At 46.9% G+C, this 18032-nt stretch overlaps 1 protein-coding gene and 1 pseudogene across 1 annotated transcript in view; one reads left to right on the top strand and one right to left on the bottom strand.

The window, feature by feature from the left end:
* LOC106609261 (EF-hand calcium-binding domain-containing protein 6-like) overlaps window positions 1-535 on the top strand; it is a 33042-nt pseudogene extending 32507 nt beyond the window's left edge.
* Window positions 536-1544: 1009 nt separating this feature from the next.
* The window catches only part of LOC106609322 (metallophosphoesterase domain-containing protein 1), a 45315-nt gene continuing 28827 nt past the window's right edge, over window positions 1545-18032 (bottom strand). Inside the window, exons 5-7 of the mRNA XM_014208000.2 lie at window positions 7109-7224; window positions 5716-5829; window positions 1545-5010 (exon numbers count right to left, since the gene is read on the bottom strand). Of these exons, the coding sequence (XP_014063475.1) occupies window positions 4889-5010; window positions 5716-5829; window positions 7109-7224 (352 nt within the window). The 3' untranslated portion in view covers window positions 1545-4888. The remainder of the gene's footprint in view (window positions 5011-5715; window positions 5830-7108; window positions 7225-18032) is intronic.

Genomic DNA, 18032 nt, shown 5'->3' with positions numbered 1-18032 from the left:
CTGGGGACAGCAAGGAGTCATCATACCAGGTAGTCCTGAGGCATGGTCCTAGGGCTGCTCTGTCCTCTGCTCTGTCCTCTCTGGTCTTCTCCGGTCCTGTGTGGTCCTGATGCGGTCTGGTTGTGGTTCAGATGAGTGTGGATGTTTTCAGTAGACAGTGTGTGGAAGCCATGCTGAGGCTTTATGACCCGGTCCAGGAGTTCTGGCGCTCCATGAGGCAAAACTTTGTTACCTTTGACCACACCCGCAGTGACAAAATCTTCATCAAGAAATTCAGAAAGGTATAGTCCAACAATCTACTGTTTGACCATTATTTAAAAAGCTGTAGACTAATAACATGTCACACACGTGACAGTCACACAATCACACCCACACACACACAGCAGATAATCCTGATTGTGTATTACTACAGGTGCTAAGGCAGTTCAGAGTGAACCTATCCGAGGAGGAATTCTTCCACCTCACCTCTATCTTTGACAAGAACACTATGGGGAAGATCCCCTACAATGACTTCCTACGGAGCTTCCCACACTGACCTCTAACCTCTGCCCTCTAACTATGGCCCAACTGTAGGCTCCTGTGAAGGTTTAGCTAGTTATCACTGATAAATCAGTCCATATTGATCGCTATCATTTTACTGCACCACTGAGCGAAGGAGGGATACACCAAATTATTACAAAATCATGTCATATAAATTAAAACATATAAAGTGATGTATTATCAAAAATATATATTGTTGAGGGTTTTCTCCCAATATCTTCCCCTGGCATATCTACAGCTTTTTCTCCCTCTAGTATACCGATTTATCTCTCTGCTGTGTGACTTTATGATACTGATTGCTTTCCCAACCAAACCCAACCAAATAAAGTGCTTTTGGATGATGTACGGATGCTGCTACACGCAGGGGACTGTCTTTGTTCTCATCTGACGGGAAACGAAATGGATGACAAGGAGAAGGAGAGGGCATTTGTCATTCATGAGATAGACGGCATCACCGTTGCAAGACAGAACCCAGAGAGAGAGAGAGAGAGAGAGAGAGAGAGAGAGAGAGAGAGAGAGAGATATCATTTAAATAATCTACAGAAAGATGGAGAGAGAGCGAGAAACGGAAGGGGGCAATGGAGATGGAGTGTGAGACCGTGGAAAGACAGACAAAGAGAGAGAGGGAGGGATGGATAGAAGGAAAATAAAGAGAGAGAGGAGATGGGAGTCTATATGAAAGGTACTGTAATAATGGTGTAAAGCGAAAAACCATCCGCAAATAAATTACCCCATCTCCTCTGGGATTACTGCTGTAATTATTTGAACGAGGGTTCTCATTAGAATGTGCAGAGGTGTGGAAGAACCAAGCTATCAAATGAGACATGAAGAACTCAGGTTTAGACACTGGAAATTACCTCTGGTCCCGGCCCACATAATTGATATGAGACACAGATACGTTTGATTGGTGCAAAAGAGCCAAGTTGAATTTTTTTTAAATAATCGCCAGGAAAAAGGAAAACTTACACAAAGAAAGAGTTTGGGGAAGAAAAGGAGGGATGATCCATTGGTCACAGATAAGGTTTAATTAAATTTGTGTAGATAATCTCTCAGAAAACCAGAAGCAGGTAGTTTTAAGAAAGGTATTTTACATTTACAGAGTTGTCTCCAGGGGCAACACATTATACAATACCATTCTAAAATGGTTGGATTTTTTTCTCTTTTCACATGAAAAAATATTGTACATCATTAAAGCAATAAAAAAAACAATAGTTAGTATATCCCAAACAATGGTAACAATGATATACAATACAAGCAGATTGTCATCAAAAGTTATTAGATTCAGAACAGCATGCCCCAAGGAACGAACGAGAAATACAACGGCAAAACTTCAGAGTTTTCAAAGAAAACAGGAAATACAGAATACAGCTATTGAGGCACAGTGCATAAAAAGTGAGTCATTTCAAAGTTATGGTTGAAAGAGAATAGTAAGAAATGGCGAAAAAAAACCCAGACATTTTCCCCCGCAGAAATCCTTAAAAGAAAGTACGATGATACAGACACTGACCCCCCCCCCCACTTATCTGTAAACACTCTATCCTATTCCTACAACAGCCCACTAATCTGCCCCATTAAGACGTAGCCCAGCTAGCACAATGTGCAGAACAGCAGTGAAAGCCCAGTGACCCTGGGAATAAAACATAGCCAGAGGGGATGTTCATATATAATGTCTGAGAGCAGAGAGAGATCAAACAGGGATGTTGTCATGTTATGCTAACCACACTTTGAGCTCAGCTAGCCAACCAAAGGCTTCCAGACGAGCAGAGGAAGGACGCTCATTCACAAGTTCTTTCGAAAGAAAACTGTTACCCTTTTTTACGCAGACAACTGCTTGACAACATGAAAGAGTTAATAATAGCTACACGGGGTGTGGGTAACCCCGTGCACTCAAAAAAATTAGCGGCTAAAAACAACCCAATTTAGCGTTGGTTAAATAGTGGACAGAACACATGTTGGGTTATTTTGTCCAAGCCAGTTGGGTTGCATGAATGACCCAACATGTTGGGTTGTTGGGATTACCCAAACATGGGTTAATGTAACCATCAGCTGGGTATTTTTGACTCTCATGCTGGGTTGACCTAGAAGCTGGGTCTTATTTAACGTAATCCTTAGGCTATTTTCAGGAGGCGTGGTTTATTAGGGGCGTGGCTTTCAGCTAGATCTTATTGGCCACCCGTGAGAGTAAATGTCATTCCTGTTCATCATCATAAATTTACATACTGCAAATTAAAATGTCAATAACATGTTTTTCACACATTCGTCTGTAATATTAAGATTATATATTATAAGGTATACCACCTTATTGTATCCCAACAATGGGATTTACATAGGTTTTAGGGAACTTATACACTTCTGTAAGCGTCATTGAAGCTACAAAATTTTAAATGTTCGACCTTAATATGTGATAACTATGCAACAGGACAGATAAACAGGGATGTAATTTACTCTCATGGCTGGCTGAACAGAACTACAGTATCTGAAAGCCACGCCCCTACTAAACTACGCCTCCTGTCTTCTGATCTGACCCGCTGGGTCATAACTCAATAACCCGGCAGCAATAACCCAGCACCCAGCGTCAATAACCCTGAAGTTTTTAAAGAAAAGAACTCGTGAGTTGAGTCAACCAAACAACCCAGCATTTTTAGAGTGTAACATAGTGCAGATATTATTATACAGTAATAAGCATTTATTAGCCTATACAAGAAAGAACTGAACTTAGAATAAAATGTAAACATTGTTTCTGCACTGGCTCTTTTTTAACAACACACACACATATTTAACAACATTTGAAGTAATCCTTGATTGCTAACATGTTTTTACAATGACGTGACGTAGATGTACAGTTCCGACTTCTTGACCAGTTACGGTACATTAGGCCTACACCTCATCGTCATCCATTGGTCCACTAAGAGTTCAAAGTTCATTCCCATGATACATCTCTCCCAGAAAGGGCACCATGGAGCAGCGAGAACATTCCAGACACCGCTGCTTCTGTACAGGGTCGGGAGTGAACACATTTGCCAATCCGCTCCGTTGGCTATTACGTATTTCCAGTATTCCGTACCAGGAATCAAAATCTTGCAGACTTCTCAGCCGGTGACCTCGGAATAAACTTGTCAGGATCACGGCACATGAGCCAGGGATGAGACGGTTGAGCTTATTACACATGCAACGAGGGATGGAGGGGGGAAAGAAGGAGAGAGGGGGAAAAAACAGAAGGGAAGAGAGGAAGAGAAGAGATCCCTCTCCCCTGGTAAGAGGCTTAAGAGTGAGAGTTGTAATGAGACCCAGGGGAGTGGTGTCAACACGTTTGACACTTATACTCACACACAGCCCGTGGCAGAGACCTCCCGCTGCCCTCACACACACACACACACACACACACACTTTGATCTCTCTCACACACACACATACACACTTTGATCTCACACACACACACCACCATGCCCAAGGCCTGAGAGAGAGAGAGAGAGAGAGAGAGAGAGAGAGAGAGAGAGAGAGAGAGAGAGAGGAGAGTGAAACTAGAGGGGCAGAGGAAAAGAGGGATCAAGAGAAAAAGGGATGATGGGAAAGCAGTGTTTTAATCTTCAGCGCAGGAAGTGTGATATCAGAGTACTGTCAGGGGTATCCTTTCTGTGCTGGCAAACAGCTCCACAAAGTCAAACATGGACATTGGGTTAATGTTCTGTAAGTGTTCAATCACTCCCCAGGGAAGGTCTCAAATGAACGGTGGACCACACTGTCACAATGTCAAAACGTCGCCAATGAGCCACTTCCACTGGTGGCTTTAACAGAGTCCTCTATGAGGAAGCAAGGAGAGAATGAGAGTTATCCAGTGTCTTCTTCTGAGAGAAAAACAATGACACAGCAGACAAAGTTCCCCCTGTCCTCTTCTCTACCTGACAGCCAGGCCAGATTGTCAGTGCAGTAGAAGTGCAACAGAAGATTTACAGACTAATGCTGACATATTCATATGATAGACGAGGCATCTGGGGTCTGTCTTTTGCCTTACCTTCGAGTTTGTAAGAGCTTTTGTTGAAATAAAGGAATGACAGATATAAAAGAACATCGATGGATTTGCCAAGTGAGGATTGGCAACAGCGCCCGTCTCTTTAGACACACACATCGTCTGTAAGAGACTTGGACACACACACACACACACACACACACACACACACACACACACACACACACACACACACACACACACACACACACACACAGCATCCGTTAGAGCCCTGACTATATACCGTACTCCACCAACACCTGCCCACCACCCTCACCTATCTGCCTTCCCACCACTTGGCTCCTGATTGGAGGGGGGCTCAGCAGGGCGGGGCTTCTCTAGTCATGTGGTCCTGGTGGGATTGGGCAGGTCGAAGACGATGGGCGGGTTCATGGGCTGGAAGTTGACGGTGCAGGCCGAGGCGTTGACGAACGTGGTGGTGCCGTCTGTCATCATACCATAACCTGGAGGAGGGAGAGGAGGGGAGACGACTGTTAGAGAGGGAGAGAAAGACAGACTGACAGTAACACTCATTTATTCATTGACTTCTTTACACTCTCTCTACATTTCCCTTTATTGACACAACTCTCCACATTTAACACTGACAGCGGCGACTGCATCTGGTTTGACATGTAGGAAATGGTTTACAGGTGAGATACTTTTTGGCCTTTTTCGATCACTCAGAATGAACCGGTCTGATGTAAAGAACGTGTGACAAATGACAAAAGCTACAATTCCTTTTCTCTCCCTTCTTCCTTGCTCCCAATCTATCTCAGTCGCTCAGATCCACACGCAGGGCTAAATCCGGCCTGTTCCTCCCTGTGTGAATCTGATCTAGTTACTAATCTGGTCCTCTCCGAAGGGGCCATGGTGCTCCAGGGGACCCACGCTGACCTGCTAACCCCAAAAAAAGAATCTCTCAGCCTGGAGAGAAGGCCTCCCAGTCCCCCCTGGCCTGGATGAGACGCTGTAGTACCACTTCCAGGCATAATGTATGCCTTTAATAGAATCAAATACTGCCTCGTGGCAAGAATCCATAAACGAGTCATAATGGCGCATTCCAAAGACGTTGTGCTACAAGATCGATAATCTAAACATGTAGGCTTGTGTAGCAGTATGAGAAACCTCATTTATACACAATGAAGGTGTGTGTGTGTGTGTGTGTGTACCTTCGTGGATGTGTCCGAACACGTGCAGCTTGGGCTGTACTCTCCTCTGGACAGTGTTGAGCAGCTCCATACAGCCCACCCGCTGCATCTTCTTAGGAACCCAGTCCAGGAACCCTACACACAGTGTGACACGGGTGTGTGTGTGTGTGTGAGAGAGAGAGAGAGAGAGAGAGAGAGAGAGAGAGAGAGAGAGAGACTGATTTAGTGTCACTTCTATAGGAAGCATACCGCTGAGTCTATAGAAACACTATCAGGACTGGTCTTGTGCCATGCACACGTTGGTGGTGGATGGGGTGACACAAAGTGCTTTGAAATCTAGTGAAAAGCTCGAAATAAGTAAATGTAATTCAGCAAAAAAAAAAAAATCGAATCACTTTGGGCTACTTTACAAGTCCGTGGAGACTTTTGTGATGTGAAGAGTAATGGCTCTGTCTCCATTTCTGGACACTCAACTAATTCTCTGCTTGTTTTAAGGCAGCTGGTGAGTAAACAGCTTTCATACAGATTTGTTCCTCCTGTGTAACTTCCTCCTCAGCGCTAGATAAAAAGAGGCCATATTCCTCCTCTCCTCCATCTCCGTTCCATCGCTTTATCGCGCCCCATAAAAGACGACGGGTTTTGCCGCAGTGCGAACGAACCGCGCCTCTCACTCTTTTTACTCGGTCACTTTTCGTCTAGCCCTCGCTTTCTGTTGTGTCTTTCTCTTCCTCTCTCTCTAGACCAACGCTCTCTCTGTAGTTCTCTGTCCATCTCTCTCTTCACTCCCTCACACCTCTGTCCTCTTCATTCTTTCCCTCTGTCTCTCTCTCTCTCTCTTCCCCACCTCTCGCACTCTGTACTCTCCCCCTACCCTTTTTTTCCCTCTCTCTCCTTCTCCTCCCCAGCCTCCTCTCTCTCGCTCTCTCTCCTTCTTCCCCACCTCTTTCTCCCTCTCTCTCCCCCTCCTCTCTATCCCTCTCTTTGTCTCTCCCTCTAATAGGCATTAGTGGCCCGCTGTAGCTGCTCCATATGCCGGTGGCTTATGAGGAGAGGGGAGCTGGAGACACTTGGCTAAACTGAACGGAAAATAACTCCCTGTGTTTAGAGGCGAGACGCCACGCAGCAGCCACAGAAATCAATCACACACACTCGTCTGAGCATCTCCCAGCTGCAGCGGGAGATGGGCTGTGAAAGTGTGCGTGTGTTATGCAAATGTGTATGTAAGTGTGGGTAGATATTTACACGAGGATGATAACAGGAATAAATTACAGATTATTCAAAAAGTATTACTTATTTGACAGTCTATCAAAGCACTGAGTGTGCGCACATGTGCGTGTGTGAATGTGCGTGTGTATGTAACGTGTGTGCGATGATATCTCGTGATTGTGTCCCACAGGTGTAATGTCTCCCTCACCCAGTGGGGGGCAGTGTGTGACCAGTATGTCGGTGGAGTCGGGGATCTGGTTCCACTTGTCCAGCAGAGCCTGACCTCTTGGCAGGTTGAACCCCCAGCCATAGTACCATGGCTGCCTGGCTCAGAGATAGAGAGAGGAGAGAGAGAGAGATTAATACAGTATATCATATCACTGTCAACACAATCACCCATCAGATCATCATCTCTAATAAGGGAGAGCCCTACGGGGGGGGAGAACCCTGCGGTGGGACAGCCTTACGGGGGGAGAACCCTGCGGGGGAGAGCCTTACGGGGGGAGTGCCCTACGGTGGGAGAACCCTGCGGGGGGAGAGCCTTACGGGGGGAGAGCCCTACGGTGGGAGAACCCTGCGGGGGGAGAGCCTTACGGGGGGAGAACCTTCCCGGGGGAGAGCCTTACGGGGGAGAGCCTTACGGGGGGAGAACCCTACGGCGGGGGAGAGCCCTACGGGGGGAGAGCCCTATGGGGGGGAGAACCCTGCGGGGGGAGAGCCTTACGGGGGGAGAGCCCTATGGGGGGGAGAACCCTGCGGGGGGAGAGCCCTACGGGGGGAGAACCCTGCGGGGGGAGAGATTAAGTGTGATAGCCAAAATGGCACTTAACCTCTGAACCTCCATCATCTGCTCTGACAAATCAAATCAACTCCCTCCGAACTTGAATTTAACACCACTGCTGCCACGTACAAAGTACAATAGTATAAATTAGACAGAACCGTAGAGGAGCAGGCAGAAAGCGCTAGGATATAAAACCTCAACATTAAACATTAACGTCTGCTTGATTCAACAGTCGGCATTGGAGCCTTCCAGGACGGGAGGGGAAAAGAGAAGAGAGAAAAAGAGGAGAGAGGAAGAGAGGGACTTGGCGGCTGGGTCCGTGTCCCTTCACTTTGATAGCGGACGCCTCTGGTGGGTGAGTGACGGTGGAGAAATGAACATGTCACTAACAATGAGTCCTCAGATCCATCTTCCTCTGTACCGTAAGGCGAGCCACGCCTGTGTAACCACGATGACGCCGCCGTTAGCTCTCGTACCGCTGGCTTTTTTTAATTTGCAGAGAGCAGTCACTGGAAAAGCCAACTTTTATCGGCGCCACGCCGTCCGTCGCTTGGCGCTTCAGTGGAACGTCAGATGGAGGCTGTTTTATCATTTCCTGCCCGTTCGTGTATGTATGCAAGTAAGAGTGTGTGTGTGTGTGGGGTGGGGGGGGGGCCACACACATGTACACACACACTTGATTAAAGAGATCTAGTGGTATAATACAGCAGGATACATTTGGTGATGTCCCAAAGGTTAAGGAGACAGAGTGAGAGATGCATCATGGGAAACGGTGTCCCATTTCAGCTTGAATCTACTCCGTTAAAATTCCATCACTTCGGGACATCAGAGCCTAAACACTTTATGAAACATCTGAAGTTCCCAGTGAAAGCAATTTCAATAATTTACACAGTGAATTTTAAAACATTTAAATTGGCCTTAGCATATTAATTGGGCCGGTTAAATATTCATGTCCGTCTTAACATGGATGTCTCAATTAAAATGAGATGAGCTGCCAGTCTCATCTGCGTTCCAAATGACACCATATTCCCTAGTGCACTACTTTTGACCAGAGCTGTATTGGGAATAGAGTGGCATTTGAGACGCAACCCATCCATCCCCTCTTCATATCTGAATGGAGAGATGAAGAGGAAAAACACTTTTCTCTGGTAATCGCTATTGGACTGTAATTTCCCTAACAGAGGGTTCGATAAAAAGAGAAAGAGAGAGAGAGAGAGATAGAGAAGGGGGGGTAGAAAGGGAGAAGGGGAGATGAGAAAGAATTAAGGGGCTATTGAGAGAGACATGGAGATGGAATGAGATAGAGATGAAGGGAATGAGAGAGACAGAGATGAAGGGAATGAGAGAGAAAAGAGTGAGTTTGTACATTATGTAAATACTTGCATTTCTTCTTTCTGTTCCCACTTCCAGCTCGTCTCAAGTTAAAAGTCTGGGATTTTCTACCACTAGGGCCAAAATCACATACTATACAGTATCTAGCATGCTAGCAGATACCTATAGACTTCCAGGCGTTACGCTAACGCTAGTTAGCATTGGATCGTGATACTACCACCAACTTCCTTCATACTGGACGCAGAGACATAAAAATAGTATCCACGAGTTCATCTGACTCTGAAAGTGCACCTGACTCTGAAAGTGCAGCTGACTCTGAAAGTGCACCTGACTCTGAAAGTGCAGCTGACTCTGAAAGTGCACCTGACTCTCAAAGTGCAAATGACTCTGAAAGTGCAAATGACTCTGAAAGTGCACCTGACTCTCAAAGTGCAAATGCCTCTGAAAATTCATCTGACTGAAAGTTCATCTGACTCTGAAAGTGCACCTGACTCTGAAAGTGCACCTGACTCTGAAAGTGCATATGACTCTGAAAGTGCAAATGACTCTGAAAGTGCACCTGACTCTGAAAGTGCACCTGACTCTGAAAGTGCATCTGACTCTGAAAGTGCAAATGACTCTGAAAGTGCACCTGACTCTGAAAGTGCACCTGACTCTGAAAGTGCACCTGACTCTGAAAGTTCACCTGACTCTGAAGTGCAAATGACTCTGAAAGTGCACCTGACTCTGAAAGTGCACCTGACTCTGAAAGTGCACCTGACTCTGAAAGTGCACATGACTCTGAAAGTGCACCTGACTCTGAAAGTGCATCTGACTCTGAAAGTGCACATGACTCTGAAAGTTCACCTGACTGACTAAAAGGTAACATGTCAGCAGTGTAACATGTCACATCCTTATCCCAGTAGGAAGATACACTCTCACAGTTAAATCAGTGTTAACTTCACTCCAGGAAAACCCCAGATTCTTCTGATTGCAGTCTAAACACGAAAACTACAAGAATATAATACTATGGATAACATCTCCACTATATGAATCGGATTTGACCAGGAAAGGGATTAGAAATAAACTAGTGTTTTTTGGTGCAGTTAGGGAGGAGAATTGGGGACGTGCTCAGCATATTAAAGATAGGTTTGTTATTTGTTACGGATATGAAAAAGAAGGAAACAGATGTTTGAGTTAGAGCTCCGGATCCCTAGGCGTCGTCTAGGGGCAAAGCAAAGCACGCTGGGAAAAAAACTACAGCGTAAAAATCACTTTCATTTGATGTGATTCTTTTCCCCTTTTCTAAAGAGCGCGAGAGAGAGAGAGAGAGACTGACGGAGAGAGAGAGAGAGAGAGAGACAGACTGACGGAGAGAGAGAGAGAGAGAGAGACTGACTGACGGAGAGAGACTGACGAGAGAGAGAGAGAGAGAGAGAGAGAGAGAGAGACTGACGGAGAGAGACTGACAGAGAGAGAGAGAGAGAGAGAGAGAGAGAGAGACTGACGGAGAGAGACTGACAGAGAGAGAGAGACAGAGAGAGAGTCAGGTTTACCCAAAACACCACTTTACTTAACAGGGTAATATTATAGAAGGTTTGAAAACAAATAAGAGATCAGTCTCGCTCTCGGTAATGTGTACGTGTAACTATTTCAGTGGTGTGTGTGTGTGTGTGTGTGTGTAGGTTTCTCCATTCGGAAGCTTAATGATATCATTGGAGAAAGCCCCATGAATGATTAACGAATCAGGCAGTGCTGAGGGGCGCGAGGCGTTAACCACACACACACACTTTGGTTAACTTCACAGTCGTTAGGAAGAAAAACAGCATGCCAGAAGATAGGAATTTTAAATCTAAATCAATTCCAGACTTATCCTGAGGTCTAGAGAGGAACAGGCTTGGTGAGAAATACAGAAAGAGAGACAGGAGACAAAAGAGAGAAAGAGGGAGATGGCTTTAGTGATGTTGTGAGACAGGAGAAAAGAGAGAGGTAGAGAAAGGGAGGTGAAGAAAAACGGAGCGAGAACACAGGAGAGTGGTATCTATACAGCATAGAACACGTCTGGGTTCTCTCTATATATCTTTTGACAGACAGTATGAAGAGAAGCAGAATAGGAAGACGGAATAGATGAGAGAGGAGGGGCAACCAGAGAGACAGCTAATGAATGTGTGTATGCTATAGGAGTGTGTGTGTGTGTGTGTGTGTTCATTTCAAGTTTGCTATTTCTCAGAGAAGCAGAGTGGATCACACCCCACCATCATCACCTCAGCTTGAGTTAATTAAGAGCTACTGTCGACTTAACGACCCTAATAACAGCCTGGAAGGAAGGGGAGGAAAACACACACGCACACACACGCACGCACGCACGCACGCACGCACGCACGCACGCACGCACACACACACACACACACACACACACACACACACACACACACACACACACACTCTGCTTGTGTGCTCTTATTAGACTGTGTGTATGTGCGTGTACTGTATGTGTGCGCATGTGTACGCATGTGTGTATGAGTGTGTGCGCACATCTGGGTAATACTAAAGGGGGTTGCTGTCACTCGTCACTCCTAAGAGCTGACTTTTTCTTAGTAAACCCCCCTGCCTCCACGCACCACTTGACGCATGTCTCCGTACATGATCACCCCCCCCCCCCCAACCTCGTTAAGAGCCTGTTTCAATTAAAAGTGTTCGCGGGGTGGGAGAGGTCCGTCGGGACTCCACTGCTCAGATAGAGGTCAACAGAGCTGCTTAGAGATGCTTTTACAAGTCTTCCTGTTCTCATTTACTCATTCACTAGCCTGGAGGCTAGGTGGGCTAGTTCAAACACAGGCTACAGACTGTTAACACTACTCACTATTACAGGGTAATTACACACAAACAACACATTCTACTCTGAGGGAACTTCTCTCTGTCAGTATTAAGTACTATTAAATACTACTAGGTACGCTATGTCCTCTGACTGTCTGATATCTCCCACTGTCCTCTTTGTTTAGTCTACTCCATGAGCCAGTGAGGAGCCATTTTAAAACGAGTCGGTTTAAGAGGTAGCATCAACACTGCTTCTGTCCCATTCTCTCTATCACACACAGTAGGATTCAAATCTTTCAATAGGACAGTTATAAGGTCATTTACAGACACATAGCCCCCCCCCCGCGCTGGTACATGGGAGGAGCAGGAGAGAGTTTGACTCCAAGAAGGTGCTATTTCATGTTACAGAGGAATAGGTTTCTTTCTCTTTTCCAGTATTAATCCCAACTCTAAAGCTTTCTCAGCGCACACTATTCTCCCTCCCACACACAATGGTTAATGTACAGACTTTGATGTTTAATCATGACTACCAAGCACACACACACACACACACACACACACACACACACACACACAAGCCAGTCCACCCAGCAAGATTGATCCTCACAGCAGGACTACTGAGACGGAGGGAGAGAGAAGGGGAAGGAGAGGGAAAGGGAGAGGGACGGACACTGATGCTGAGAGAGGGAGCTTGAAAGAGAGGGAAAGAAAGGTGGGATAGAGGGAAAATAAGAGATGGGGAAGGAGAGAGAGAGAGAATGCTGAAAGGCAGAGTACTGTATATCTGACGCTGACGTCAGGAGGATAAGAAATGTGACAGGGTCCAGCCCAGCCTGCAGTAACCGAAAGGTCGCTGGTTCGAATCAGCCCTTCTGGCCTTGAGCAAGGCAGTTAACCCCCAGCAACAACTGCTCCCCGGGCACCGATGATGTCGATGAACATTTTCGGTTGAATGCATTCAGTTGTACAACTGACTAGGTATCCCCCCCCCTTTCCCTGTGTGAGCTACAGAACAGTCCTTCAACACCACCGTACCGTCCTGTTCTTCATTTCCCCATGTCTTTATTTAATCTGTCATTCTCCATCTTCATTGTATCTATCCGTGTACCATAACTCAACCCATCTATTCCTCCTATATTACTGTCATCTAGTGAGCACCCACTCTCTCCCTCCCTCTCTTCCTGTCTAATCTCACCTCTCCACCTCTTTACCTCTACCTGCCCCCATCCCCACTTCCCCTCTCTCTGTGGAGAGGCAGATTGGGGACATATTGGCCCTCAGCGTGACTTATGTAACACCCAGCAGGGTCAGGAGGAACCGGGCTGCACACACACACGCACACACACACACACACACACACACACACACACACACACACACACACACACACACACACACACACACACACACACACACACACACACACACACACACACACACACACACGCACGCTAAAACTTCGGAAAGAAATATGAACACACACAAGACACTGAAACAGGGAAACCCTGTAAATGTTGACCCATGGGAAATCAAGCTGTTTTGTAGTCTGTCTCTCCTCCCATCTTTCCCTCTCTCAGCGCCTGTGTGTCTCTGTAATGGTTTAATTGCAGGCGAGCGGTGAGCGCGGTTGGGGGTCTAAGCACTGGGTGGGTGGAGGATTAGGTGACGGACTACCACCGAGCTCTCATCCACTAAACACAGTACAGTCACTGAGCTACACCAGTCAATGTCTGGCCCCGGGGCTGACACACACACACACACACACACACACACACACACCTGCACAACTCCCTCTGAGCTGATATACACATTTTGTTATACACAGACACACCCCTATACAGCAGTAGTCTCAGAGCGTCCAACCGTCCTGGTGAAACTGGAGCAGATGCACGTGGCGTCGCAGAGCCCATCTGTGACAGAGTGCAGGGAGATCCGCCCACACACACACACACACACACACACACACACACACACACACACACACACACACACACACACACACACACACACACACACACACACACACACACACACACACACACACACACACACACACACCAAGCCTCATCAACAAAACAGTGATGGGTACAGAGACACTTGTCTTGTGTGAAGTCTGTAAGGCCTGGTGCTCTGGGCCAGTAGCAGTCAGCCTCACAGCTGTGCTCATTTACAGCTTTCACACTCATCAGCAGCAGCAGCACACAACCCAAGAACCCCCAACACCTTCCATGTTTGTTCTTATAGGGCTTTCTCAAAGGAGAGCATATATTCTGTCAATAAAAAAACTCATCTTTATTAAACTAGCAGCAGCACACAACAATATTATATAGCTGTGAAGCTGGCTGTACATTTCCTCTCGAAAATCGACATTTCTTTGTCAAATCAAGCTGGTTTCATCCATTCCCACAGCGAGCCCCGTCAATGAAGCGCAGCTGCTGTCTAAACCAACCACTAACCCCCCCCCATAAATCCCAGAGCTCCCACCTGTGTTTGTCACCCGTCTCTCTCTCTCTCTCTCTCTCTCTCTCTCTCTCTCTCTCTCTCTCTCTCTCATATCTACTCCTCCACTGTGTCATTAATTCTGCTTGTTTGGTGAAATGCTGAAACATTGTTCCCACCGCCCCGTGTCGATCACACACTCACATGCACAAACACTCGCATGCACAAACAGTCTTTCACACACTCACATGCACAAACACTCTCTCACACACTCACATGCACACACACTCTTTCACACACTCGCATGCACAAACACTCTTTCACACACTCGCATGCACAAACACTCTCTCAAACACTCACATGCGCACACACGCACGCACGCACACACACACACACACACACACACACACACACACACACACACACACACACACACACACACACACACACACACACACACACTCCTGGCAGGTCTCAGTCTCCCTATAGACTGATGTTTCCCGCATTTAATAAAACGCAGGCAGACTTCCTCTAAAGGGGAACGATGAGGGATGGAGGGAATTAGGAGAGGAAAAAATAGGGGGAAGAGAAATATACGATATACTGTAGGGAGAAGGAGAGACGGATAGACAAAGACAGAAAAGAGAAGGAAGAATTAGAAATGGAAAAAAAGAGTGATACAGATGTACCACCAGATAGATAAAGAAAGAGGAATGAGAGACAGACAGACAGACAGAGAGAGAGAGAGAGAGAGAGAGAGAGAGCAACAGAGGGACTGATGCGTAGGGTTAGTGACAGATGAATAGATGTGTCTCTTGTTCCTGCTCTCCTCTCTTCCTCTGTCACTCTTCCTCTCCCTCTCTCCTGCCTGCTGCTCTTCCTCTGTAATCAAGTCGGATTTCAGAAAAGACAAACGCATCGCTGTCCGTCCTCGCGTTCCTCTCCCGCCCCTCTCCCCCTCCCTTTTTTTTTTCAGAAACAGAAAATTACGGCTCAGCAGAAACTAGCCCAGTCAGAATCTCCCAATCTCAGAGGAAACCGTGTTTGATCAGGGACTGAGCCTCTCACACACGTCTCTCCTATACCTGTGCTATAGCTTACGCTTCGCAACTGTACATCTGCACACACGTCAAAACTACATCAGTGACATGCATTAAAGTGGGACTTAGGACAGACTACTAGTAGTTAAACCAATTTGTAAGTCGCTCTGGATAAGAGCGTCTGCTAAATGACGTAAATGTAAATGTTAAACAGACACAGGACTTTGAAGGAACTTCGGGCTACACGGCAGAATATGACATCTGGGTCGTTCACTATCGCATTATCACTAATATTTCTGGTGTTTTACACCGCATCATAAAACAGAAAGGGAAGCTCTGAAACTAAATCAGGCTAAAAGCATTTCTTACCGTATTAACCCGAGAGAACGAGGAGGAAAGAACGCTTTTATTGACAATGTCTCAGCAATTTACTGCCCTTTTTCAAAACAAGTATTTTTACCATGAATTTATAAGTTACAACAAAGTCGCCGATACAATCTCAAGCAATATGCAGTAAACACAATTATGTCACCTTCTCCTCACAAGGTTCCAATATTAAGACGCGTTGTCACACTATGGCACATCTGTCATGGATCCCTATGAAATGCACTGTCGGGAATAGTTACCCTGCGATGGTCATGAAATGCTCTGTGAGTTTCTCCAGATTCTGTAGCCAACTACCCCGAACAAACCCCCCCCCCTCCTCTCTCCCTCTCCTCCCCCTATCCCTGGATGGGTAGTGCGAGGTACTGAGAGATGACAAATCTGCTGGGTCCTGACAGACGACTTCATGCCCAGCGATAATGAGCTCCCGTCGGATGCTGATCTCACAGGATGCACAGAGACACGTTGCACTAACGTTGCACTAACGTTGCCGCCAGGGTGGGGGGGGATTTCATGTGGACGTCCACATGCCGCCACCTACGTCTTCTCGCAAAGTGGATACACTTGACAGAAAAGTGTTAAAGAGAGAAAGGAAGGAGAGAATGAGAGAAGAAGAGAAACATGGGGGGGGAGAGAGTCCGACGGACAAACAGACAGAGACAGGAAGATTGGCAGACAAAGAAAGACTAAGGGGATGAGGAAGTGCGTCTCTCTGTGGATGTACGTGTGTGTGTGTGTTCAATGTGTGTGTGTATTCAATGTGTGTGTTTGTCAGCAGCATGTGTGTGTGGAGAGGTAGGGGTGTAGGCAGCGCCTGCTTCCAACATCCTGTAAACCTCCCTTGTTGCAGCAGGTGGAGGAAAGCTGCAGCAGCCCAGGTGTGTGTGTGTGTGTGTGTGTGTGTGTGTGTGTGTGTGTGTGTGTGTGTGTGCGCGTGCGTGTGTTTGATGAGAGCAGGTGGGTGAGAGCTGTGTCATATGGAGGTGCCTGGAGCGGCAATGGAGAGGAGGGGTCCAAACCCAGCAGGCAGGAGGACGAGGGCAGAGGAGGGCCAAGAAAGGAAGAGGGGAGGGGGCAGAGTGGGGAACAGAATACACCCAAATATGCCAGCAAGGTTCCCCTTAAGGATTTGTCTGTGCGCTGACCCGCCTAATGCTTAAAATAGGGATCTTGTTTCAAGCCAGCGCTCATGATGTTAAAGCCATGAGTTGACCTCCCATTTGGTTAACACTGATCTGGGTCAACATGGCCATAAGGTCCAATGCACACTAACCACTTTGAAATAAGCTGCAGGTTGAGTAGAAGATCGGACATCTCTAGCCTCTTATACCTGACACTAGCCCTCCTAGACGTTATCCTGTGTCCATACCTGCTCATACACGCATCATCCACGGTCTAGTCTGACTCCATTCCAAACACACCTTTGTAGAGTGCCACAGGCAGACAACAGGTCTTTGCCGTATTTCGATTCCCATGGTTGAGCCTAGACTGCCGCCTGCCTGCTTGTCTCATTTCCACATTTCCCTAATAACAGCCGTGGCGCTAGGCGCTAACCCTGTTAGCGTAGAACATAATGAATTCCCATTTAAATAGCATTTAGAAGCGCTAGGGAAGCACATTTGTCCACTCCTGTTCTAAATAATGACCAATTACCATGGAGGAAGAGGTGGCTTCACAGAGGAGGAGAGACAGTTGAGACGGCAGTGGGGGAGACGGGGGAAAGAGTGGAGAGAGGGGGGAGGGGCGTTCCTTTTTAATTGGTGGCAGATCTCAATGTGACGCGTATCTTTTTCTTCTTCTTATGATTCTGCAGAGAGAGGGGGGGGGGGGAATAGGGAGGGAGCGGGGAGAAGAAGAGATAGGGAGAGAGAGAGGGAAGAAAAAAAGGGGGGTGAGGCAAAAAGTGAGGGGAGGAGGGAAAGAGCGAGAGAGAAAGAGGGCGAGAGCGAGTGACAGAGAGCGAAAGACAGAGAGGGGCACTAGCATGTGTCTAAGCTGTGTTTGTCTTGGAGGGATAATGTGCGTTAGCTACATCCACTACAGTCTAATTCTGTCCAGAAAAGCTGTTGGACTTCTTTTTTTCCCCCTCCTTCAGAGTGATAGTTGCCTTGGCAACCGTGGCAAATCTTCCCTTTCTCAAACAGATGTCCCATTTAGTTGGAAATTACAATGTGTAAAAACCCACGAGACACAAATTATTTCAAAGTTCTCCGGTGGACAGAGGGAGGGAGAAGAACAGGAAAGAAAGGAAGAGAAAAAGGAGGGTCTTCTAATGTTGCTCCCTCCCTCCCTCCCTCCCTCCCTCCCTCCCTCTCTCTCTCCCTCCCTCTCTCCCTCCCTCCCTCCCTCCCTCCCTCCCT

Source organism: Salmo salar, chromosome ssa07, assembly GCF_905237065.1.
Source record: "Salmo salar chromosome ssa07, Ssal_v3.1, whole genome shotgun sequence".
Taxonomy (NCBI): domain Eukaryota; kingdom Metazoa; phylum Chordata; class Actinopteri; order Salmoniformes; family Salmonidae; genus Salmo; species Salmo salar.
Note: the sequence above shows the minus strand (reverse complement) of the source record. Positions and strands in the feature narration are given on the sequence as shown.